Source organism: Tenrec ecaudatus, chromosome 15 (genome assembly GCF_050624435.1).
Source record: "Tenrec ecaudatus isolate mTenEca1 chromosome 15, mTenEca1.hap1, whole genome shotgun sequence".
NCBI lineage: Eukaryota > Metazoa > Chordata > Mammalia > Afrosoricida > Tenrecidae > Tenrec > Tenrec ecaudatus.
This window is the reverse complement of record NC_134544.1, coordinates 29,614,579-29,637,043: the sequence shown is the minus strand read 5'-3', so window position 1 is coordinate 29,637,043 and position 22,465 is coordinate 29,614,579. Positions and strand designations below refer to the sequence as shown.

The following is a 22,465-nucleotide window of genomic DNA, read 5'->3' as shown; positions in this document are numbered from 1 at the left end:
AAATCTCGCTCTCTCCACGTGGACCATCTAGCGGGGCAGAGGTGAGCATGCTACCATGCATTGTGTCTGACTCCATTGATTTCAATACTTCACTTCTATCTCTCATGCTCTCTATAACTTTACTATAACCCTTACTTATTATCGCTGTACAATTGCACCTACCGGACCCGTAATGATGTGTTAGGGGCTGGCTTCCCCTGACAGTCCGTGGCAGGAAAATACTTCATCTAGTACCACCCTGTCGTCCATCAGACGTACCTGCCACCGCTGTACATTTACTCTGTGTTCTTTCACATAAAAGACTCCCACGGTGGCATTTCTAAAACATGCCCTCAAGCCCTCGGGCATTTCTCCCACTGGGAAGGGGGTTTAGGGAGGTGGGGTGAATAGGGAGTAACGACAATGAGTATGAGAGGAAAATTTTCTGAAATTGATGTGATGATCACACAACTCTTCTTAATGGCAGAATGGCTTGACTGTATGATGGGTGGATTATATGCCAGCAAAACTATTTTTTTAAAATAGCAGATAGCAGTTACCTCTTCTCCGCCCTCATCCACTAGGGTCCAGGTCCCCGACGCGGGCCCCGAGGAGGACGAGTTCCACTCACTGGGCCTCATGTGGCACATGAACTCTGCCCGATTTCTGAAGGACAGGAGGAAGGGCTCCAGTCAGCAAACACGAAAAGGCCCACAGGGGAGTGTTCCGATCATCCCGCCCTGACCATATGGACAAAACCAGCCGTGGCCTCATCTTCAGACCCCACCTCCAAATGCTTTAAATTACCCCAAACACAAAGGAGCGGCCACAGAGTCATGCAGGGGCCAGGCCCGCATTTCAGTGGCAAGATCACCATCCCTCTGGGTCAGTGGCGATTTGTTATCTCAGAAAAAGCAGTTCCCCTGGCCAGACAGCGGGGACACGGGGGCCTGGATCCACACAAACTGCAGAAAATCCTCAGCCCAGCTGGCCACAGACGTGACAAATACAACTGACTGGATTTTTTTCAAGGAGGGCATTCTGCAAATAATGCAGAAGCTTACTTGAAGCAAAAAGAAGAAACTACACCTAAGTGCAAAACATTTCGGAGTGCAATCGACTCTACCACCTGATCCCAGGCAGTCAGAACGCGTTGCTTGGATCTGACGAGTAAGTGTAACCAGTTTCTCCTCTTTGGCAGCAGCCCAGTGCTCTGTCCTCGGTCCCTTCCTCTCTGCTGACCTCTTCCTGCCTTTAACCTGGACCTCCTGTGAGGACTCCCAGTTCCACAGTCTGAGTGTGGTTCTTTCAAGAGAGCGCCAAGCTTGACAATCCAGAGGTCCACTGGCACGTGCCGTGTGTGTCTACTCACATGCATCAATGACCTCAGGAGGGTCTCCCCACAAAACAGCTCTCCTTTTTCATTACATCTGCTACCGTCCTCTCCGACCCCAGAATCTAGAGGTAGGCATTCTCCGTATTTAGTCAGCTCCCCAACCCTTTCCAGAGAAAAGGGATGGCCTTTAGGATCCCCTCATTCTCCTCTGCACAGACTTTACCCCAATTCAAGTTTGGAAAAGAGACAGGCTTTCCAGGCCCCTAAAGTTAGAGGCAGTGACACTATTAAGGGGCAGCAAGCACAATCCAGCTTTATCTCTTGGTGCTGGGCTAGGTTCCAGAGTCAGACACCTAAAACCGCACTCAACTGTGCAGGGACACATGTTCTGGAAGGGTGCCGTAAAGCCTGAGAAAGAGAAATGTGTGCTGTACTGAAATCCTGCTGTTTTTACGACTCTGGCAGGACGTCATGTGAAAACACATTCCTTACGGTCGTGCACCACCACAGATGCACTCCGGGTCAAGAGAAAAGCCCCCTCATTCCAGCCAAGCTGATCTCTCCCAACCCCTTCAGAGCTGTCCTCACATGAAGTCTGGCTCTTTGCTAATACCATGCCCCTCAAAGCCCTCTCTTGTACTGAACCAGCCCAGGCTGTGCTTCTTCAGATCCCTGGCTCATCTAGTGTGGAGCCCGTGCTGACACCTTCACTCAGCAGTCTTTATGGTCTTCATTTCTACTGCACCAATGGTAACTTGCCAATTTAGCACATTCACCTCTCCGATCACTTTGCCATTAAATCTCTTCTTCTATGGGAGAACTCCTATTTTTGTGTCTCTGTGCTACCTTTCACAGTAGCCTCTGTGACAAGAGGAGAAGTCTGACTGTATAAACACTCACAGGGGGACCAAGAAAGACTCTCATCATTTATGCATCACAAAAAAAGAAGCCGTTAGAATGGGTGCTTTAAAAGGAGGGGTCCCAAACCATCCACACGTTGACAAATCAAACTCTGGAATGTGATGGTTCTTGGGCTGGGCAGTGTCGGACGCCCATCTCGGAGAGGAAGGGGCGTTTGCAGAGCCCTTCCACACTTACTTGACAGGAGACATCAGCAGGGCTAGGGACTGCATAAAGTGAAAGACGCCCGATGGGTGGGTCAACACTTTGATCTGAAATCAGCAAAGGAAAAGGCACATTGGAGAAGGCCAACAACTCAAGTTCCCATAATCCCCGATCCCTAGCGTGACGACAAAAGCAGGTGGAAAAGGAACAAAAGAGTGGAGCTGGCACGTAAACCCCACGTGTGAGGCCACAGCTCCTGGTCAGCTGGCAGCACTACTCAGCTGTCTCAAAGAGTACAGGTAACTGGCCAGGTTCCACCAATAGTCTATAACAAAGAACAATGGTGCTCATTTAGTCCAAAGAGAAAACCGTGGCCAAAGGGGGAGAAAAATCCTTTTATCTACCTAAAAAAAAGTCTCAGCACTTTTGCCACCAGAAATATTTTTTGGACAAGGAAATATAAAGAGGTTGAACTTGGCTGGTTGCTATGGGCAAACGTCTGGTTGCTAGCGTGAAAGGCCCCAAAGGAAAACCCATGGGCCATGTAGCCCACTCTGAGCTGGATGAGAGAGGACCGCACACACCGAGCTCTGCTACCACTGAGCAAATGGTGAGTCGCTGGTGGTCTGTTTAACCTGGCCTGCCTGTGGGGTGGGAGGGATTCATTGAGGAAGCTGGGCTGGGCAGTAGGGAGAAAAACAGCCGTGGCGAGCCTCCCTGCACAGGAATGTAACACAATGTACTAGGCTACGCTATCAAGCCAGGCCATCACTGAGCGCCTGCCACTGGCTCATCACTTCATCATCGGTGGGTGGCCCCAAGGCTCTCCGCATGAAAACACTAATGAGTAGGCAAGAGGTGCATTTTAAGGCTTTTAATTTAAAATGTCTGTCCTTTTCAGTGGGAAGGAGGGAAATTTCTTCAGGGAAAGTGTCTAAGGAGATGTCCTCCCTGCGCCCCCACCTCCCTGGCATCAGACCGATTACACACCTGGATGAAAGGAACCGCCCACTTGCTGACGCCAGCCGGGCATCGCAGGATGTGGTTCAGGAGAAAGAGGTGGTCTCCAGGACAGCCGGCTCGCTGTAACACTGCCACCTGAACAACAAAGGACACACGGACGGTTTCGCTCTTTAAAAGGGAAGACAATTTACCGCGGGGCGGCCAGGAAAGTCTCTCAGTGTCTGAACACATCTGCGGTAACCTCTCAAAAGACCAGTAGACACAGCTGTGTGACGGGATGATCTGAGTTCTGACCACACAGGGGCAGTGTGGCTTATGAGTCTGTGCGTGCCGTGATAAAACTGCTTCAGCTGGTTCTAAGCAAATTCAGATTGTACCCGTCTGACAAATGAACTGGTCTCATGTGAACAGGTATGTAACGGCAAATAAGCAAATATATTCCCAACTTAATAGCCTCTCAAATCCCAATCAGTGTACTTGGTGCAAAACCCCTTACTGAGAACACTGAAGGGAACCTCAGAAAGCCCGAGGCAGTTCTCCTGAGAACTGAAGCCTGGAAGCACAGGCCCACCCCTCTGGAGCACACCTAGCCCTTTCCTGGATTTCTCACATATTAATGCTTTTCTGCTGCTGCTTAAAAAATACAACTTTTTATTTTAATTTGACTAAAGTGGAACATTAAACATCAGCTCAAAACTCAAACTCCTCACCGCTGGGTTGGTGCTGACTCACGGCAACCACACAGAACGGTACTACATCTTGGTTTTTAATCATTTTATTGGGGGGGGGGTTGTACAACTCTTATCACAATCCATACATACATGCACTGTGTCAAGCACATTTGTACATTTATTGCTATCAGCATTTTCAAAACTTTTTCTTCCTACTTGAGCCCTTAGTATCAGCTCAATTTTTCCCCTCCCTCATGAACCCTTGATAATTTATAAATTTTTTTTTCATGTCTTACACCGACAGATGTCTCCCCTCACCCACTTTTCTGTTGTCCATCCCCCCAGGAAGGGATTATAGGCAGATCATTGTAATCAATTCCACCTTTCTCCCCCACCTTACCCTTACCCTCCTGGTATCGCTACTCTCATTATTGGTCCTGGATTCCCTGTGTTTCCAGCTCTTATCTGTACCAGTGTACATGCTCTGGTCTAGCTGGATTTGTAAGGTAGACTTGGGGATCATGATAGTCGGGGGTGGGGGTGGAAGAAAGCATTAAAATAACTAGAGGAAAGTTGTGTGCTTCATCGGTGCTATACTGCACTCTGACTGGCTCATCTCTTCCTGTGACCCTCTGTAAGGGATGTCCAATTGTCCACAGATGGCCCTCCCCCTTATTCACATTAATATGATTTTTTGTTCTGGGTCTTTGATGCCTGATACCTGATCCCATCAACACCTCATAGTCACACAGACTGGTGTACTTCTTCCATGTGGACTTTATTGCTTCTCAGCTAGATGGCCACTTGTCTGTCTTCAAGCCTTTAAGACCCCAGACATTATATCTTTTGATAGCCGGGCACCATGAGCTTTCACCACCACATTTGCTATACACCCATGTGTCTTCAGCGATTGTGTCAGGAAGGTGAGCATCAAGTAATGCCAGGTTATTAGAACAAGATATTCTTGGGTTGAGAGAGTACTTGAGTAGAGGCCCAATGTCCGTCTGCTACCTTGATGTTTAACATATAAATATATGTACATCGATCTACTTCCCTACTGCGATATGTAAATATATTTACATACGTGCATGCCTATATTTAGACCTCTATAAATGCCCTTTGCATCCTAGTTTGGAGACTACATCTTTATAGGAGTTCGTGGTCTTGAGCTGCTGACCTAGTGGTTAGCAGCGCAACACACAACCCACTACACCACCAAGGCTCCTTAAGCATAAGAGGATACAAAGTGAAATATATGTGGGGCTATTTCTGAGCAAACGTCTATATTCTGGATGCACCTTTAATGTTAAGTTTGGTCTCCCTCCCGTTTCCATTTCTTCCTAATGGCTAGGGGTCATCTTAGCATAAGGTTTATTTTAAGAGGAGAAAGCACTTAGCATGTGTCATGTTCAAAGAAAATGCTATTCACTTAAGTCGTCGGGTGAATTAGCTAAAGGAGCTGCTGGGAAAAAACTGATGGTGAAAGCAGAGCTCATTCTCAACTCCCTTCAGTCCTCGCGACATGGAGGCGAGAGCGTGGCTCTGTCCCCTTACCAATCTCTGCAGCCAGAGCAGAACGTCATCGTGAAACTGCGTGTCTTCGTGAATCCTCCTGGTGAACGTGAACAGGACACTGATGCACTCCTTGAGGTGACTCAGGTCAGAGGGGATGCTCTCCGTCGGTTTACACGCTGGGATGGAGAAGAGGATTCAACGCGGCCCCTAGCAGTGGGCTGTTTTAAACATATGCCCGCCCGTCTTCATCACCACGTTAGTCACAATAACAGAAAGGGGGCTCACCGAGTGAATGAACGGACACACACTCTGGGGAGCAGTCACACACTGACTAACAACAAATCCACCAAACACCTCGAAGCACAAATGAACTTGGAGGATGTCTGCTGCGTGTAATTAGTCCCAAAAGGACACACATTATGTAGTATAAAAAGCAAAGACAAGAGTCATGGATAGAAGCATCCTTTGATGGAGACCAAGGATGGAAGGGGGTAGAGGGAAAATCCCTAACTAGATAAAACCAAAAAGCAAACTCACTGCCATCAGGTCAGTTCTGACTCAAAGCGGCACTATAGGTTGGGGGGAGATGACCTCCATGATTCCCAGCCTGTAACTCTCTCCAGGAATAGAAAGCAAGCCTCATCTTTTTGTCATGGACCAGCTGGTGGTTTCGAACTACTGACCTTACTAACTAGATACTCCCTGCCATGGAGTGAATGCCGACTCATAGGTGACTCAACCATGACCCTACAGGACAGGGTAGAACTGCCCCTGTGGGTTTCTTAGGCTCTTAACTTGTTACAGGAGGAGAAAGCCCTGTCTTCCTCCCAAAGTGCACGCAATGGGAGAAAAGTTGTGATGACATATTATTTGAATTTCTATGAAATATACGAGAAAGAATTTAATTTTGTGAAACTCAAAGCAAGAAAAAATGAACTTCATCAAAAGTCACAGTACACTTCTAACAAACAACAGTTTCGCCTAACTAATGAACAATGACTATGTGGAGCATGGTGACTGATCTAAGCACAGTCTACATGGGAGCAGACGACTAGAAAAACTCCGCAGGAAACTCTGGAGCTGCGAGTCTGTGTCCACCGAGGAGGAACAAGGAGGGAGTGGCCGCACAGCTCAACAGTGTCATCAACCTCACTGACTGACACACACAGAGGACTGGGCTCAGCATACGCTCTGCTGTGGAGACTCTGAGACAGTGGCTCTCAACCTTTCCGATGCCGCAACCCTTTGATACTGGCCTCATGTGTGGTGACCTCCCCCAACCATAAACTTATTTCCATTGCTGACTCATAACTGTCATTTTGCTACTGTTATGAATCAGGCAACCCCTGTGAAAGGGTCGTTCGATGCCTAATGGGGTCACGACCCACAGGTTGAGAATCGCCGCTCTAAGCAACAACAAAAACAAAATAAATTGTCATTTAAAATTCATTCTATTTGAAGATCAGCAAATCAGTGGCTAACCCAGGTCTCTGAATAGTTAAAAAAAAAAAAAAAAACCTGGAACAGGGGGAGGAGAAGGGATATATTTTTTAACTTTTGAAAATCCTGATCTCTCTTCTGGAAAAACAAACTGTACGGCTCACTGGGTAGAGGGAGTGCTTTTACACCGCCTGTCACTGGCGTCCATGGTTGGGTGCGACGGCCCTGGGGGTGGGGCTGTCAATCTGCACAGAGCAAATATCCTCCCCTTTCCCCACCGCAGGCGGCTAGTAGGTTCAAGCAGTTGACCTGGTAACTGGTTAGCAGCCCAAGATGTAACCAATTACACTACCAGGGCTCCTGAACACAATCCGTAGTAAAAAACAACCTTTTTGAAACCTCTAGTCATATGGAAAAAAATCAGATTATTTCACCTTGGGTTAAAAATTAAGTAAACTAGTCCAACAAACTAGCTGAGCATAAATGAAACAGTATAAGGTTTTGTGACTTAGTTTTAGAATAAAAAACTATACAGACCCTGTAAGCAACATAAACTAAGGCCACACGGAGGGACATCAAAGATGTTTAAACAAGCGTTTTGCACCCTCGAGAGACACAGAGAAAGGCAGGCCACAGGAAAGGGAGACTCGCACAGCCTGCTCCCCAACAGAGAGATCGCCCGAGAGCTAAACACACACAGAACTCTTACCAGCCCACAGCGACCCCGCAGGACAGGCTAGAACTGCCCTTGTGAGATGCTGAGATAGTAAACCTTTACAGGAGTAGAAAGCCTCATCTTTCTCCTGCAGAGCAACCGGTGGTTTCAAACTGCCGGCTGTGCAGGTAGTAGCCCAACGTGTACCCCACCATGGGGAAATAGCAAAGACCAGTGGTACCTTGTACACCATTTCCCGGACAGTCTTTGTAACCAGACTGCATCCCTATATTGTTTCTTCATTTTAGATCGTGAAAGGAGTGAGCCCGCCCTTCATTACTTACACACCTCCACCTTGCTGATGAACTGCCAACGATCTCAGAAGAGCGGAGCTATCCAGCAGCGCATAGATGTAGGACTCCACCTGTAACCTCGAGAGCACCGATGTGTATGAATGCAGAGCCAGGGTCTGGTGGAGGTGCTCGGACTTGGCATCAAAGAGCTTCCTGAGCTCACCCAGGGCATTCTCGTTCATCTCCACCCTTTGGTAGCGATGGTAGCCTGAGACTTTCACTTGATCTGCACAGATACCCTAGGGGTGGATGAGAGGGTGAGACAGGAAACCGGTTACTCTGTGACCCTGGATGAAAATATCTAAGTGCTGCCCTCAAGGAGCTTAGAGTCTCGTGAGAAGACAACACCAACATGTAGGGAGTAACAGTACATGCGAATATGAAACTGGGTGCCTATTACAGACAGGGCACACATTCATACGGGGAAAAGACATCAATCTATAGAAGTAGGAGAGAAGAGGGGCGAGAACTGAGAACACCTGGACCCTCGGACGCTCTTGATGATCCTGTCTTACTGGCATCGAGGTCCAGGTATCTCTGCTAGAGATCAAGACACCTCAACATCTCTCTGTCCTTACCCTCATCCTTCCTGCTTCTGCCCAAATGGAAAAGGCCCTTTCCTTCCCACGATCAACCCTGAGACTCGGTCTGCTTTCTGTCAATGTTTCTAAATGTTTCCCTCCCCACAGACCCAGCAGAAAGAGTGACCCACGTCTCCAGTAAGTGTGGGCTGGGTGGAGAAAAATCCCTCCTCCAGCTCCCCTTCACTGCCACACTGACCACGGCTGGCTTTCTCTGCCGCTATGAGAAGGCTTTCTGATGGTCACCCTGCTCCCACTGGGACACAGCTCACTGTCCTCCCTGTTAGCTCATCTCCTCCTTGCTCCACCACCCTTTCTCGACACTCGCTACCCACCCAATATTCACGGCACTAAGCCCAAGATCAACGGCCCACAGCTGCATCTGAACACGATTCCCTTGGGCCAGGCACTGTGTCCTTAGTTACCAACATGGGCAAATCAGGGTCCCTCAGATTAAAAGCACAGGTGTCTACCTAGCCTCTCTTGGAAAATCAGAGCCATGGCGATGCGGATCAACAAAACAGCCGGCAGGAGCTCAGGGGCTGCTAATTCATCTTCCCCGGGGGGCCCCACTGCCCTACCCAGCCTGTGCCACACCTTCAGGGTTCCTGGCTGACCTCTGCATAGTACTCCAAAACCCACTGCCATCAAGGACACATATGCCAACTCACAGTGACCCGCTAAGACAGCGCAGAACTATCATTGTGGGTTTCCGAGACTGTAGCTTTACGGGAGCAGAAAGCCTCATCTTTCTCCCCCAGAGTGGCTGGTGGTTTCGAACTGCTGTCCCTGCAGTTAGCAGCCCAAGGAGTAACCACTACACTACTCTGGATGAAGGCAGGGTCAGTGTGAGGAGGAGCCAGCCCCAGCCGGCATCACAGGAAAGGCAGCTCCACTGTGAGTCCCCCACACTCATGCAATGCAAGCCCTCAGGACACGTACCTGGGCAATGACCTGCTCCTCTTTAAAGTGCCACAGTCGACTTTTAGCGTTCTGGCAATCGGCCGTCAGGGCCACCAGCTCAGCCTCGGCCAGCAGCAGCTGCTTCCTGCACCGGGAGTAGTTCAAAAGCAGCTCGTAAAATTCATGCCTGTCCTGGTGGGCCATGCTGTCAAATTCTTCCACATAGGACTCCACATTCTCCAGCCAGGAGCCTGGCTCAAAGATTTTTAACTGCTCCTTACTGAAAGGTGTTAGCTCTGCTTGGGATGGCAGCTCCGGGTAGAGTCGTTCGCTACGGACTAAGGGCTTCACAGCCACCAGAGCTGGCTCTTCTGCAGTCATCTCAGGCGGCAGCTGTGGATACAGCTTTCTCACGGGACGTGGCTGCAAAGCGCCGGTGGCTTCACAAGAACCCTGCAGGCCCCCACTGAGCAGCACGTCTGGACAAAGACCCAGGGCCGGCATCCCTTCGCGCCTATGAACAGTTTCTCCGGCCTGCAAACCCCCCACGTCCTGCGGAGCATGAGAAACCTCAGCTAGCAGGGTGCTTTCAGAAGCTCTACATTGGACCCATTGGTTCTCCTCCGCTTCTAGCAAGTTCTTGGGGGTCTCCACTTTGGCGCCAACCCTGTCTCCAAGGTCTGTCCTCTGCCTGATCTCTTGATCCTCACGGCAGGCTCTGACGTCTCCCCGCTCCTGTGGGGCCTCCGTGTCACTGGTCAGGAGCTCGTCATTGCTTATCGTTAAGGAGGTGAGGGGTACATCGACCATTTCGCTCTCATTTTGCTCGCGGGCATCATCCTGCAGCTGGGAGGCAGTTACTTGCAGGAGGTCTTCTTTGATTTCACAGGCTGGAGCAGGGACTTCCTGCAATCTGGAAGTTTCTGGAAGGGAGACTTCATCGGGCTCTTCCCGCTGAAGGATGTCACATTTCTTCTTTTCCTAAAAATGGGATTTATACTGTCAAATAATCCGCAATAGGAACGGAAGCTTTCCACATGAGGGATTTGGAAACTGTACATACACTCTGCATAGTTACATTTAGCAATCAGGATCTGAGTTCACTTCTCTGCAAGGGGTTTTAGATCAGCGTTGCATGGGGTGAGTATGCGGAGTTTGGGAGTGTCACAGCTCACAGGAAAACAGGTCACACTAAACAGCAATTATAACTTCAGAATGGGGCGCCGTCTGAATGAGCCGGACCGTCTAGAGCACTCAGACAGGTAGGTGCCTATCTGCATCTGGAGAAGCACATGTGTTTGAAATTCAGCAGAAAGAGCCGGAACAACTTCAGAAAGCAAATCAATGGCAGCTTATAGCCCAGAGACTGAAGTCAACACCAGTGAGGCTTTCCTCACACAAGCAAATAACTGCAACAACGCTCCCCAAGAGGAGAATCCCCAGAAATAAACACAGGACTGCAAAGAAGAGACCACTTGGGTGACCGCCATAAGCAGGCTCTGCTGCGAACCTGGTGGCCTGGGGGGGGGGGGGGGAAGGAGGGGAGGGAACTGGGGTTTAAACACCAATCTCACAAGCCACTCAGTTCATTCTGAATCAGAGACACCCTAGGGGCCAGGGCAGAACTAGTTCTTTGGATTTCAGAGACTTTAAAAGCTCGCAGGAGTTAAGAGTCTCATCTTTCTCCCATGGAGCAGCTGGGGGTGAGGTAGGGGGGTTGAACCACTGACCTTAGCAGCTCAATGTAATAGGCCCCTATGTCACCGGAGATCCTTAAGAAACCTTTAAGGGTGTTGAATGTTCTCTGGGGAAGACAGATGGGCCACAAAATTGAGGAGCAACAGCAAACACCTCTTCTATCCAGGGGCCACGGAGGGTTCTTCTCAAGTCTCCCTCAGGCAGGAGTGGGTTCGGTGGTGGGCAGCTAACTGAAAGGTCAGCAGTTTGAAACCGCCATCCTTTGCTCGGGAGAAAGATGAGGCTTTCTGCTCCTATAAGGAATTGCAGTCTTGGATACCTAAAGGGGCAGTTCTCAACCTGGGGGGTGCGACCCCTTTGGGGGTCCAACGACCCTTTCACAGGGGTCGCCCGATTCATAACAGTAGCAAAACGACAGTGATGAAGTAGCAACGAAAATAAGGGTTGGGGGTCACCACCACAAGAGGAACTGTGTGAAAGGGTCACGCATGAGGAAGGCTGAGAGCCACTGCTCTAGGGCAACAGTGAGTCAGAATGGATTGGATGGCATGAGATGGAGTTTCGACTCCGCCACCGCACCTGCCCCTAGCGGCTTCCTCTCACCCATGGCAGGGTAGCCCGTGCAACTTCAACTCTCCCCTCCAATGAATGCCAGGAAGCTGACATGACTCTGGTAGGTGTCCTCTGGACAGCTCTGACTACACTTCTGTCTGTGGCTCCAGATGGCTTGACTGTCTGTTTTTTAAAGAGAAGCAGCTTTCCTTTAGTTTATAATTCCTCTCTACTGGTTTTAAAGGCCTCAAACTCAGATTCAGGCAACCCTGGATCAACGTGGGATGCAGGCAGAGTGGGATGGGGACTCAGCTCTTCAGCTTCATCCGCTGGGCATGAGTAGCCCAGCTCTCTTTTTTTCCCCTGAGGCTGCAAATCTGTATTTATTTTTTTAATCATTTTATTGGGGGCTCGTACAGCTCTTATCACAATCCTTAGATTCATCCATTGTGTCAAGCACATTTGTACACTTGTCATCATTTTCAAAACATTTTCTATTTGAGCCCTTGTTATCAGCTTCTCATTGTTCCTCTCCCTCCCTCACTAACCCTTGATAATTTATAAATTGTTACTGTTTTGTCATGTCTCACACTGAACAGTCATGCTCTCAACAGTCATGGCTCTCCAATTCCTGAAAGGCTGACGGTTAACTCTGGCATTCAGTGGTCTCGATGACACAGTCATGAAGGTGTCCCAGCACAATCTTCACCAGCCATGCCACCACCCCTTCTGCACATGCTTCCCTCTGAACTCCTACCCCGTCCCTGTCACCGGCTCTGGCCAGGCCTCCTGCCCTCAGGTGGTTCTTTATTTCTGTGCTGGGTCTCCTCCAAACAGCCCACAAGTATCCCCTTGGGACCTTGGGTTCACTTGATGTTTCTTAAGATAACAGTGATAGCCTGTAATGCATAGAATAATGAGGACCACCTGCATGTAAGATGAAAAGAGTCCAAGAAATGATTAACTTATCCAACAAATAGTTACACTTAACCATGTGCTCAGGCACAGTCCAAGGTTTATTTCTACATGCTTTTCTGGAATCAGGGGGAAGAGCAATACATTCAGAAGACACTGAACTTCCACACCAAAGTCTGAATCTATACATCTGTCTCAAATGCAAAATTCCACTTCATTAAAAAAAATGTTTTAAGACAGCCAGCTTCCAATAGCCTGCCCTACTTCAATTACTTAGCAATAAAGAGAGGAAGAAGACATAGATAATTATCATTATAGCTCCCAAAACAATACTCCATGTGGGAAAGATGTAGGATTTACATAACTTTATTTTCATGAAGAGACACTTTTCTTAAAACAAAAAAATGCCTGGGCAGATTAAAAAAACTTACACTTTGAATTTTTTTTCTCCACATTAAAAAAAATGTCAAAATAATTCCACAGGAGAAAAAAGAATTTTCATAGAAATATATAAGCAAATTTTAATAACACAATTATGGTACTACAGTAACTAAGTTCACTTAAAAAACTCATAACAAGTTGCTATCAACAACCACCCACAGGAGATCAAATCTGGGAAATTTCATTTCTGGCCTGTTTGTGTGCATGTTTACACAGACTTAGATATCATTTTCTGTATGTGTGTATACAGACTTATAGATCATTTTCTGTTTTAATGAGCACTTTAATCAAGGAGCCCTGGTGAGGCAGTGGTTATATTACAATCCACAAAGTCAGCAGTTCAAAACCACAAGCTGTTCCAGGGGAGAAGGCAGGGCTTCCTAATCCTATACAGTGACTGTCTCAGAAACTCACAGGGGCAGGTCCACCCTGTCCTGTAGGGTAGCAATGAGTTGGCCTTGTTTGGAGGTAAGAGTTAATCAAGTAGAACAAATGGGAAGTTTCTATTCATGTCATGAACTGTATTAAGTAAAAAAGCTATCATTCTTCTCCTTGCTTAAAAATGAGGAGCTGCTTCTTCACAAATGATAAGAGGTCCCATTTTTTGATGTTTTATGAAGATGTATTTGTGTTAGTTATGTTGAAATCTTATTCCGTGGGTATCCAGCCATCCAGCTAGCTCTCAGCAGGAACTGGCATGGTTATGATCATTACAAATCCTTCAGGCCTCCAAATATGAAGTCTTATATCCTATCCAGGTCCAATTTTACACTTTTTACACAAACCTGTTTATTGGATTACTATACAGGCAGGGTCTGCTTACCACCCACATCTGTAGCTCTAGCCCTTGGCGCAGGCCTGTCGCAGAGTAGATAAAAAAAAGGCCTGGCCACATTGCTCTATCAGATCCAGAGCCCTCAGGGTGACTCCCCCACCCTGCTCTCCCTGAAACAGCCCAGCGGAAAGGCTTGGAGAAAGGGTGGGTGTCCTGCATGTCCGGAAGTCACCAAGAAACCCTGGTGGTGCTTTCATCTCAGTGGCAGTGAATTTTGGAGCCACTGAGTTGATTCACAGTGACCTGACCTGACACCGGGTTTCTGAGACTGCGGCTCTTTACAGGAGCCTATGATCTATGTAAAAACTGTGATCTATGTAAACTGTGATCTATGTAAAAACTACAACCTTTCAGCTCGCTTGGCCCAGCCATGCTGGGCTGCTGGGAGGAGGGATAGCACAAACGGAGACAGGCTCTCCATCCTTGGAGAGAAGACACATCACTCGGCTGCTCTCTCAACTTGCAGAAAAGACCTACCAGTCTTCCCTCCACACTGGCCCTGGTGGGGGAGAGTCAAGGTGACAAACTCACCTACCAACCCTAAATCTCTGCTCACCCACTGAGCCTGTCCACTGCCACCGCCTAGGATCCCAGCTACAAAGGACCACCTCCGTGTTCGAGTTGGGGTTCACCCTTCCTCCAGAGACCTCTGACTAATGGCAAAGCCTGACCTAGAGACTTGGATTCCAGCCACCATACTTAGCATTACAATGGTTACTTCCGATTCTCTGGCTCTACAGGAATGAGGTCTACTGGAGTGCCTGGCCACGAGGACCTTGTTTAACGTAAGGGAGTTTATTCCTGATAAACCTGAGTTCCCCTAACCATTTCCGAAGACAAACTCCTACACGCAGTGGGGACATGCGTTTGCTATGGAGACAGCGTCGCCTCCTTTGTGGCACTGCCTGTAATGATCTTGTATTAGCACCATTTGATGTTACTCACGGCCATCGAGTAGATGCTGCCTCACAGCAACCTACAGGACAGGGCAGAACCGCCCTGGAGTTTCTCAGACTGCAACTTTATGGGAGTAGACGGCCCGGTCTTTCTCCTGCGGAGCGGCTGGTGGTTTCAAGCTTCAGGCCTTCACCACTACTCCACAGGGCTCCTCGTATCCTTTACCCTTTCCCTCCTTGAGCCCCTTTCTTCTCGCAGCTTCCAGGACACTACCTGCTCCTAGTTCTCCTACAACCTCCTTCCCATACCCCTCTGCCAACTCTCCCCTGGCCTCTTAGAAATGGAGTGTGGCTGGGGGGGTGCAGTAGCTATGCACCCCTTCCCCAAGTGCCCTCATTCCAACCTGGGCTTTAACTACCACACCCTAAGGACCCGCAGGTCTTTACTGCCAGCCCTGAGCTCTCTCCCACCCTGAGATCCCCATAACCAGCCCTCCTCGACAGCTCCCTGTGGGTAGTAGAGACATGTATTCCAAATGACTGCTCTTTTCCTCAACACCTACTGGCCCCTCGCCCGTCTCCATCTCAGTCATCTTGGCCACTGCCTCTCCTATCTCACATCATGCAGGTACAGGAGGTGTGCAGCCAAAGAGAGGAAGACCTCCAAAAAAACAAGAATGCAATCAATGTCACTAAATGAAACCGTCCACGGTGTGTGCTTTTCTGTGGTCATTCTCACCAAGAACAAAATAACATTAAAGAGAGAGGGAGGGGGGAAGACCCTCAAGGAGAGGGATGGACTCGGTGGCTGCGGCAATGGGCATTAAGAACAACTGTGAGGATGGCGCAGGTCCCAGCAGGGTTTCGCTCTGTTGCACACACGGCTGCTATGGGTCAGAGCAGACTCGATGGTACCTAACAACATCTCACATCGAAGCCACAGCAGATCACCTCGCCTCGACCTTCAAAACCCCCTGGCATCCAAACTCTTCTCACCACTTGTGATCCCAATCTGGTCAGGCCACTGCGAATCATGTCAGGATGACTGCAGCCGTCACCTCACGGCCACACACTCACTTAAGCAGAGGGTCTCTCTGCTTCTCCCTTTGCCCTCTTTAGTCTCTTCTCAACAGTGACCACTCAGAAACTCCAACTGACTGCCATCGAGTCTACTACAAAAGGTGGCGGCTTGAGGTCCCCCAGAGAAGCGTCAGAGAGGACTGATGGTCAATATTTGGGAGCCATTGGGAGGCCTGATGGTCAATGTCTGGGAGCTGTACTCAGCACACAAGGGTGTGCCATGAACTAGAACTGACTCCAGGGTCATGGGCATCAACAAGCACCAAGGGCAGCTGGGAATTATGAAGGACTTTCTGAAACCAGCTTTGCAGGACAGGCCGAGCTCAATCTGGCCTTAGTTACTATGTGCACCTACCTTTTTTTATTTTAATCATTTTATTGGGGGTTCGTACAACTCTTATCACAAGCCATACATACATCCACTGAGTCAAGCACATTTGTACATTTGTTGCTATCATCATTCTCAAAATAATTGCTTTCTACTTGAGCCCTTGGTATCAGCTCATTTTCCAGCTCCCTCTCCAGCCCCCAACACATGAACCCTTGATAATTTACAAATTATTACTATATTGTCATGTCTTACACTGTCTGATGTCTCCCTTCACCCACTTTTCTGTTGTCCGTCCCCCAGGGAGGAGATTATATGTAGATCCTTGTGATTGGTTCCCCCTTTGTACCCCACCTTCCCACCACCCTCCCAGTATCACCACTGATCCTGAGGGGTTCATCTGTCCTGGATTCCCCGTGTTTCCTGTTCCTATCTGTACCAGTATACTTCCTCTGGTCTAGCCAGATTTGTAAGGTAGAATTGGGATCATGATAGTGTGGAAGAAGCATTTGAGAACTAGAGGAAAGTTGTATTCATCGTTGCTACACTGCACCCTGACTGGCTCATCTCCTCCGAGACCCTTCTGTAAGGGGATGGCCAATTGCCTACAGATGGGCTTTGGATCCCCACTCAGCACTCCCCCTCATTCATAATATGGATTTTTGTTCTTTGATGCCTGATACCTGATCACATTGACACCCCGTGATCCCACAGGCTGCTGTGCTTCTTCCATGTGGGCTTTGTTGCTTCTCAGCTAGATGGCTGTTTGTTTATCTTCAAGACTTTAAGACCCCAGATGCTATATCTTTTGATAGCTGGACACCATCAGCTTTCTTCACCACGTTTGTTTATACGTACATTTGTCTTCAGTGATCATGTCGGGAAGGTGAGCATCATGGAATGCTAGTTTACTAGAACAAGGTGTTCTTGCATTGAGGAAGTACTTGAGTGGAGGCCCAATGTCCATCTGCTACCTTAATACTAAACCTAGAAATATATGTACATAGAGCTATGTCCTCATCGTCATATGTATATTTACATATGTGCATGCCTGTATTTAGACCTCTATAAATGACCTTTGCCTCCTAGTTCTGTCCTCTTTCTTTTTACTTTCCACTTGTCCCACTATCATGCTAAGCCTTCATTTGGGTTTCAGTAATTCCTCTCGGTTACATTGCCCTTGATCAAGCCCTACCAGGCCTCTTACACCCACCCTCCTCACCACCAATTTTGGATCACTTGTTGTTACCTTGTCCCTGGGTTTGTTAACACCACTTCCTTTCCCCCACCTCCCCTTCTCCCATCCCACCCGCCCCCCAACCGCCAGTCCCTTTGTTTTCTCCTCCAGACTGTTTATCCCGCCTATCTTATCTAGATAGACCTACAGAGATAATAATATACACAAAAACAAGACAGGTGCTCTTACCATTAATGAGTGTTGACATTGAAAATCTAAGATCAATTGTACAAATATTTTATATGCCTACAGAGGATACGACCCTGCAGAGTAACTCTCAATCTAAGCATCTCCTGTTTCTATCCCATAATCTACCAAGATCAGGGTCAGCAGAGGAAGCTACTGAAAGAATGGAACAGTTCTTGGGGCTGTCTCTTAAGTACCAAGTGATCAGCACCAAGTAATAACAAGCTAGCAAAAAGAAGTCATTTATCAGGCGGTTAACATTAAAGGAATGTAGGTCTCTGCCTAAGAGAGCCCAGGAGTCACTCAAACTATCTAAAGGAAATAATAGCACAGGCCACTACTGACTTCCTGATCTGAGTAATCCTGGGGCCACCACTTTATGATGCTGCCTAGTAAACAGGTGACAAATCCTACCACAGGTGCTCAAGGCCCCATTACTGCAGAGTGCTTTGTGGGCCAGTGTGGGATACAGAAGGATTTCTCCCAAGCTGTCTCCCCCAAATATATGCCAGACAGCTGCTTGGGAATGACTATACTTGGAGGTCATCAGAAGTAGGCCAGGGGTTATTCTCCCTGAGAGCTATCAGCCATCTAGAGCAAGTAGTTACCACTGTTTATCCCACAACAAATAGGGCCCACTCCCTTCTGATAAGGATAGTCGTCTGTTTCCTTGTAGGAGACCCCAGAGAGGTGAAACCCGTCCAAGGATGATCAAGGTTAGATCGCCATCTTGAATCTAGGGTCCACCCATCTTGTCACATGTATAACCCCAATCCCTCCCCTTCCTATTACGTGTATTTCCCTAGACCACCCCCCTCTCATTACTGTATTACCCATAAGACAGCCCCTTCCTGTGACATATGTCCTCACCTGTAATTAGGGGGCTTGCACGTCCCCAGAGAATATAAAAGGGGCCGGGGCTACCATTAAACTCTCTCTCTCTCTCCCTCCACGTGGACCATCATGCGGGGCAGAGGTGAGCATGCTACCATGAAACGTGTCTGACTCCCATTTATTTCAATACTTCTATCTCTCATGCTCTCTATAACTTTACTATGATCTTTACTTATTATCGCTGTACAATTGCGCCTACCGGACCCGTAATGATGTGTTAGGGGCTGGCTTCCCCTGACAGGCCAGCAATAGGGAATCAATCCACCTACTCTGAAGGATCTCCTTTTCCAACAAATATAATGATCCTGCTGAGGTCAGGGGCTTTTTCCAGTTGTGTTTTCACACAAGTCCAAGGAAACATTCTAGAGTAAATCCATCTGAGCAGCAGAGCTTGGAAGTATCTTCAACGCTGGCATTTACTCTTCTATGGCAGCCCCGGTGGCACTCCCGGCTGGTTAAGCTTTAGGACTGCTAACTGCAAGTTCAGTGGCTGAAACACCAGCTGTTCAGTGAATGATAGGCAGGCTACCTGTGCCCCATAAAGATTTACAGCCTTGGAAACTATGCAGGGCCACTGTGGGTTTGGAGTGTTGGTTGACAAACATTATCAGGGGCCCTAAGGACATGGGGAATTGATCTACAAACAAGACAGGTTCCTCCCTCAGTAGTTCACAATCTGAAAGGGAAAAGAGATGTTGACAAAATAGCCACCCAAGGGAGATGAGTGATACAAAGGGACACAAAGTGCTCCTGGGGTGGGGTGACATCAAGTAAGCAAGGGAAGGTTTCTCTGCGGATGGACTGTCTTAACTGGGACCTCAGGAATTGGGCTGCTATCCAAAAAGTAAAGGCTTGAGTCTATCAAGAGGTGCCTTGGAAGAGAGGCCTGGCAATCAACTTTTTTAGAAACACAGCCATGGAAACCACTATGAGGCACGGGGCGGTTCTGACACACATGGGGTCACCTGGTTTAACTGATGCTAAAGAAAGAGGGCAGGAAGAGATTCCAGGGGATAGGGAATAGCATGGGCAAAGGCCCTGCAGCAGGACAGTGCATACCAACAACCAACTGAGTGCCAGCCAGTTGATTCTGACTCAGGTGGACCCTATAGGACAGCGAAGAACTACTCCTGTGCATTCCTGTCGCTGTCAATCCCTGTTTGCAAGAGTAGAAAGCCTCATCTTTCTCCCTGAGCAGCTGGTGGTTTTGAATTGCTGGCCTTGCAGTTAGCACCCCTTCACAAAAACCACTACACTGCCAAGGCTCCTTAGGAATGGGAATACCGTATATAATCGTGTATAAGCTGAGTTTTTCAGCACAAAAAAATGTGCTGAAAAACTGGGGTTCAGCTTATACATGGGTCAGTGGTACCCCAGCGAGGTGTAACATCTCGCAGGTGATTGCCGTTCCTCCACTGTTCATTCAAAGCCCCGCTGACAAAGCAGGGCTTTGAATGTTTACTTACTCACATCTAACCAATCAGAGCCATCCTATGCCGCTGATAGCTCCAATTCGCAGAAGCACCGGCAGCTGAACTGGTAAGGATGTATCTATGGCTGCACTCCGTCTCTTTCCTCTGGTCTCTGTGTTAATTCACATCCTGCATTTCCCACCCTAGGCTTATACTCGAGTCAATCCGTTTTTCTGGTTTCCCAGGTAACAATTAGGTACCTCGGCTTATACCCGAGTCGGCTTATATTTGAGTATATTCGGTATATGGTTGGAATGGTGGTAGACGTCAGGCTTAGGAAAACAGAAGCCCTATCTGGAGGTCCTCAGTCCATGGTAAGGACTATGAACACAGACATCTGGATAATATGAAACCTTCTAAAGGTTCCAAGCAAGAAAGTGGCCTAGGTAGTTTTGTTTTTAAAATATCCGTCTCAAATGGGTGCATAAACAAATGTGGTGAAGAAAGCTGATGGTGTCCGGCTGTCAAAAGATTATAAAACAAACAGTGAAAATACGTCGGGACATCAGGTTGAATCCCAGGCAACCCCGAAGATTGAAAGATGGTGCCCTCCTTACTTTCTGGATCCTCGTTCCCCTCACAAACCAGGACAAGGACAACCAGCCAGGGGAGGCACACTCACTGTAAATGTGAGAAAGGACCAGAGCCAGCACCTCACCACCAAAACTCAACCAGACTCACTGCCATCGGGTGGCTTCCCGCTCCCAGCAGGTCACCACAGTCTTTTCCAGCCTCGCTCTGTAACGAGTTCTGCCAAAGGACAGTCTCTGAGTGGAGAGCAGGATCCTTCCTTCGTCCCGCTTTACGCCTGGGAGAGGCTGCTAAGGCTCCCCGGGTACAGAGCAGAAAGGAGACGGCGCTGGGAACGAGAACAGCTTAATTCCCGCTGGGAATCGGAAAGGAACATCCGGCGAGGTTAGTAACAAAAACCAAAGTCCCGGCCGGTGAGTGGATTTAGACGCAAATCGAACCAATACCCATCCTGCGGGCCAGGGTGGGGCTGGCCCTGGAACTCGACCGGAGAAGAACGTCTCATCTGGCCCCGCTAAGGGGGCGGGTGGTTTCGAACGGCACACGCCGGGGCTGGAAGCGCCACTCGTAACCGCACCGCCCCCTGAGGTGGCAGGTGAAGTCAGAAAGCGGGAGACCGCCGTGCGCCGCGGTGGCAGGGAACTGTGCGCCGCGGAGCCGCGGTCAGCGAGCGGGGTCTGGGCGCCCACCCCGCAAAGTGGGGCGAGGGGAGACCGCTCCGGCGCCGCCGGGGAGTCCGCTGACGGGGTGCAAGAGGAAAGGGGACACGTCGGGGCTTGGGGGGAGGGGCAGAGACGTCCTCACCTTGGCCTTGGTCCGGCTGGCCTTGGCCTTGGCCCGCCGAGGGGCCCGCATCGCCTCAGCCATAGCCCCGTCAGCGGCGCCGTCGCCGTTTGTTGTTGCCCAAGCCCGGAGCGTCCCTTCACCAGCCAAGTTCCGGCCTCTGGGTGGTCACATGGTCGAGTACGCGGCTCTCTCTCTCTACGGGTCGCGACTCGGAACAAACAGCTGCGAGGCGTCTTCTGATTGGACAGTGTTGGCTCCGCCCCCTTCCCGGGCTCCTCCCCTTCTGCGCGGCGTGCGGAGCTCCGCGGGATGCCCGGCGGCTGTGGGCACGATCCGTGGCCCGGGACCGTCTGTCTCCGGCGCCACCTTCCTTCCGGCCCGCGGGCTCGCTCGCACACCTCAGTCGCGTGGGCTTCGAGGAGCCCGGCCGGAGGTGCTCGTCCATCGTCTCCCCGTCCATCAGCCGAACGCTCTGGAACAGGCGCCCTCAAACTGCGGCCCGCGGGCCACATGCGGCCCGCCGAGGACATTTATCCGGCCCGCCGGGTGTTTTGGGTTTTTTAATTTCAAAATAAGATATGTGCGGTGTGCTTAGGAATTTGTTCATAGTTTTGTTTTTTTTAACTATAGTCTGGCCCTCCAGCGGGTCTGAGGGACAATAAACTGCCCCCCTGTTTAAAAAGTTTGAGGACCCCTGCTCTGGAAGGCTCCTTTGAAGCCGCGTGCAGCAGAAGCCAAGAATCTTGGATTTCCATCGGCAGGTGCGCTTCCGCTTTTGTAAAGGGGATGATGACGCGTCGTCCCTTTTCATCCGTGTTGAAGCTTACGTGAGTCTACAGTGTAAGGTGTGCTTTTCAAGTGTACAATAGAAACGAGCCAGGCCAAACCCACTGCCTTCAGAGTCTGTTCCTACTCACAACCCCTAACGCTTTTACAGAAGCATCCTGGGCAGGTTGAAGAGCAGAGACTTAGAGGCATAGGAGGAACCAGAAGAAAGGAGATGGGGATTTGTTGGCTGGCAGAGGGCTAACTACTAAACAAAACTAACCAGTTGCATCATGAAGGCATCTGCCACTGGAATAACTTGCCTGGGAGCTGCTCTAGGGGAAATGTAGTAGAGAGAAAAGAGATGAGAAACAGACATGCCTTCAAA

At 49.2% G+C, this 22,465-nt stretch overlaps 1 protein-coding gene across 1 annotated transcript in view; it reads right to left on the bottom strand.

The window, feature by feature from the left end:
* The window catches only part of EPG5 (ectopic P-granules 5 autophagy tethering factor), a 94,046-nt gene extending 72,558 nt beyond the window's left edge, over positions 1-21,488 (bottom strand). The window contains exons 1-7 of the mRNA XM_075533267.1: positions 21,331-21,488; positions 9,501-10,442; positions 7,973-8,216; positions 5,569-5,705; positions 3,371-3,478; positions 2,414-2,487; positions 540-645 (exon numbers count right to left, since the gene is read on the bottom strand). Coding sequence (XP_075389382.1) covers positions 540-645; positions 2,414-2,487; positions 3,371-3,478; positions 5,569-5,705; positions 7,973-8,216; positions 9,501-10,442; positions 21,331-21,393 — 1,674 coding nt within the window. The 5' untranslated portion in view covers positions 21,394-21,488. The remainder of the gene's footprint in view (positions 1-539; positions 646-2,413; positions 2,488-3,370; positions 3,479-5,568; positions 5,706-7,972; positions 8,217-9,500; positions 10,443-21,330) is intronic.
* Positions 21,489-22,465: the final 977 nt, after the last annotated feature.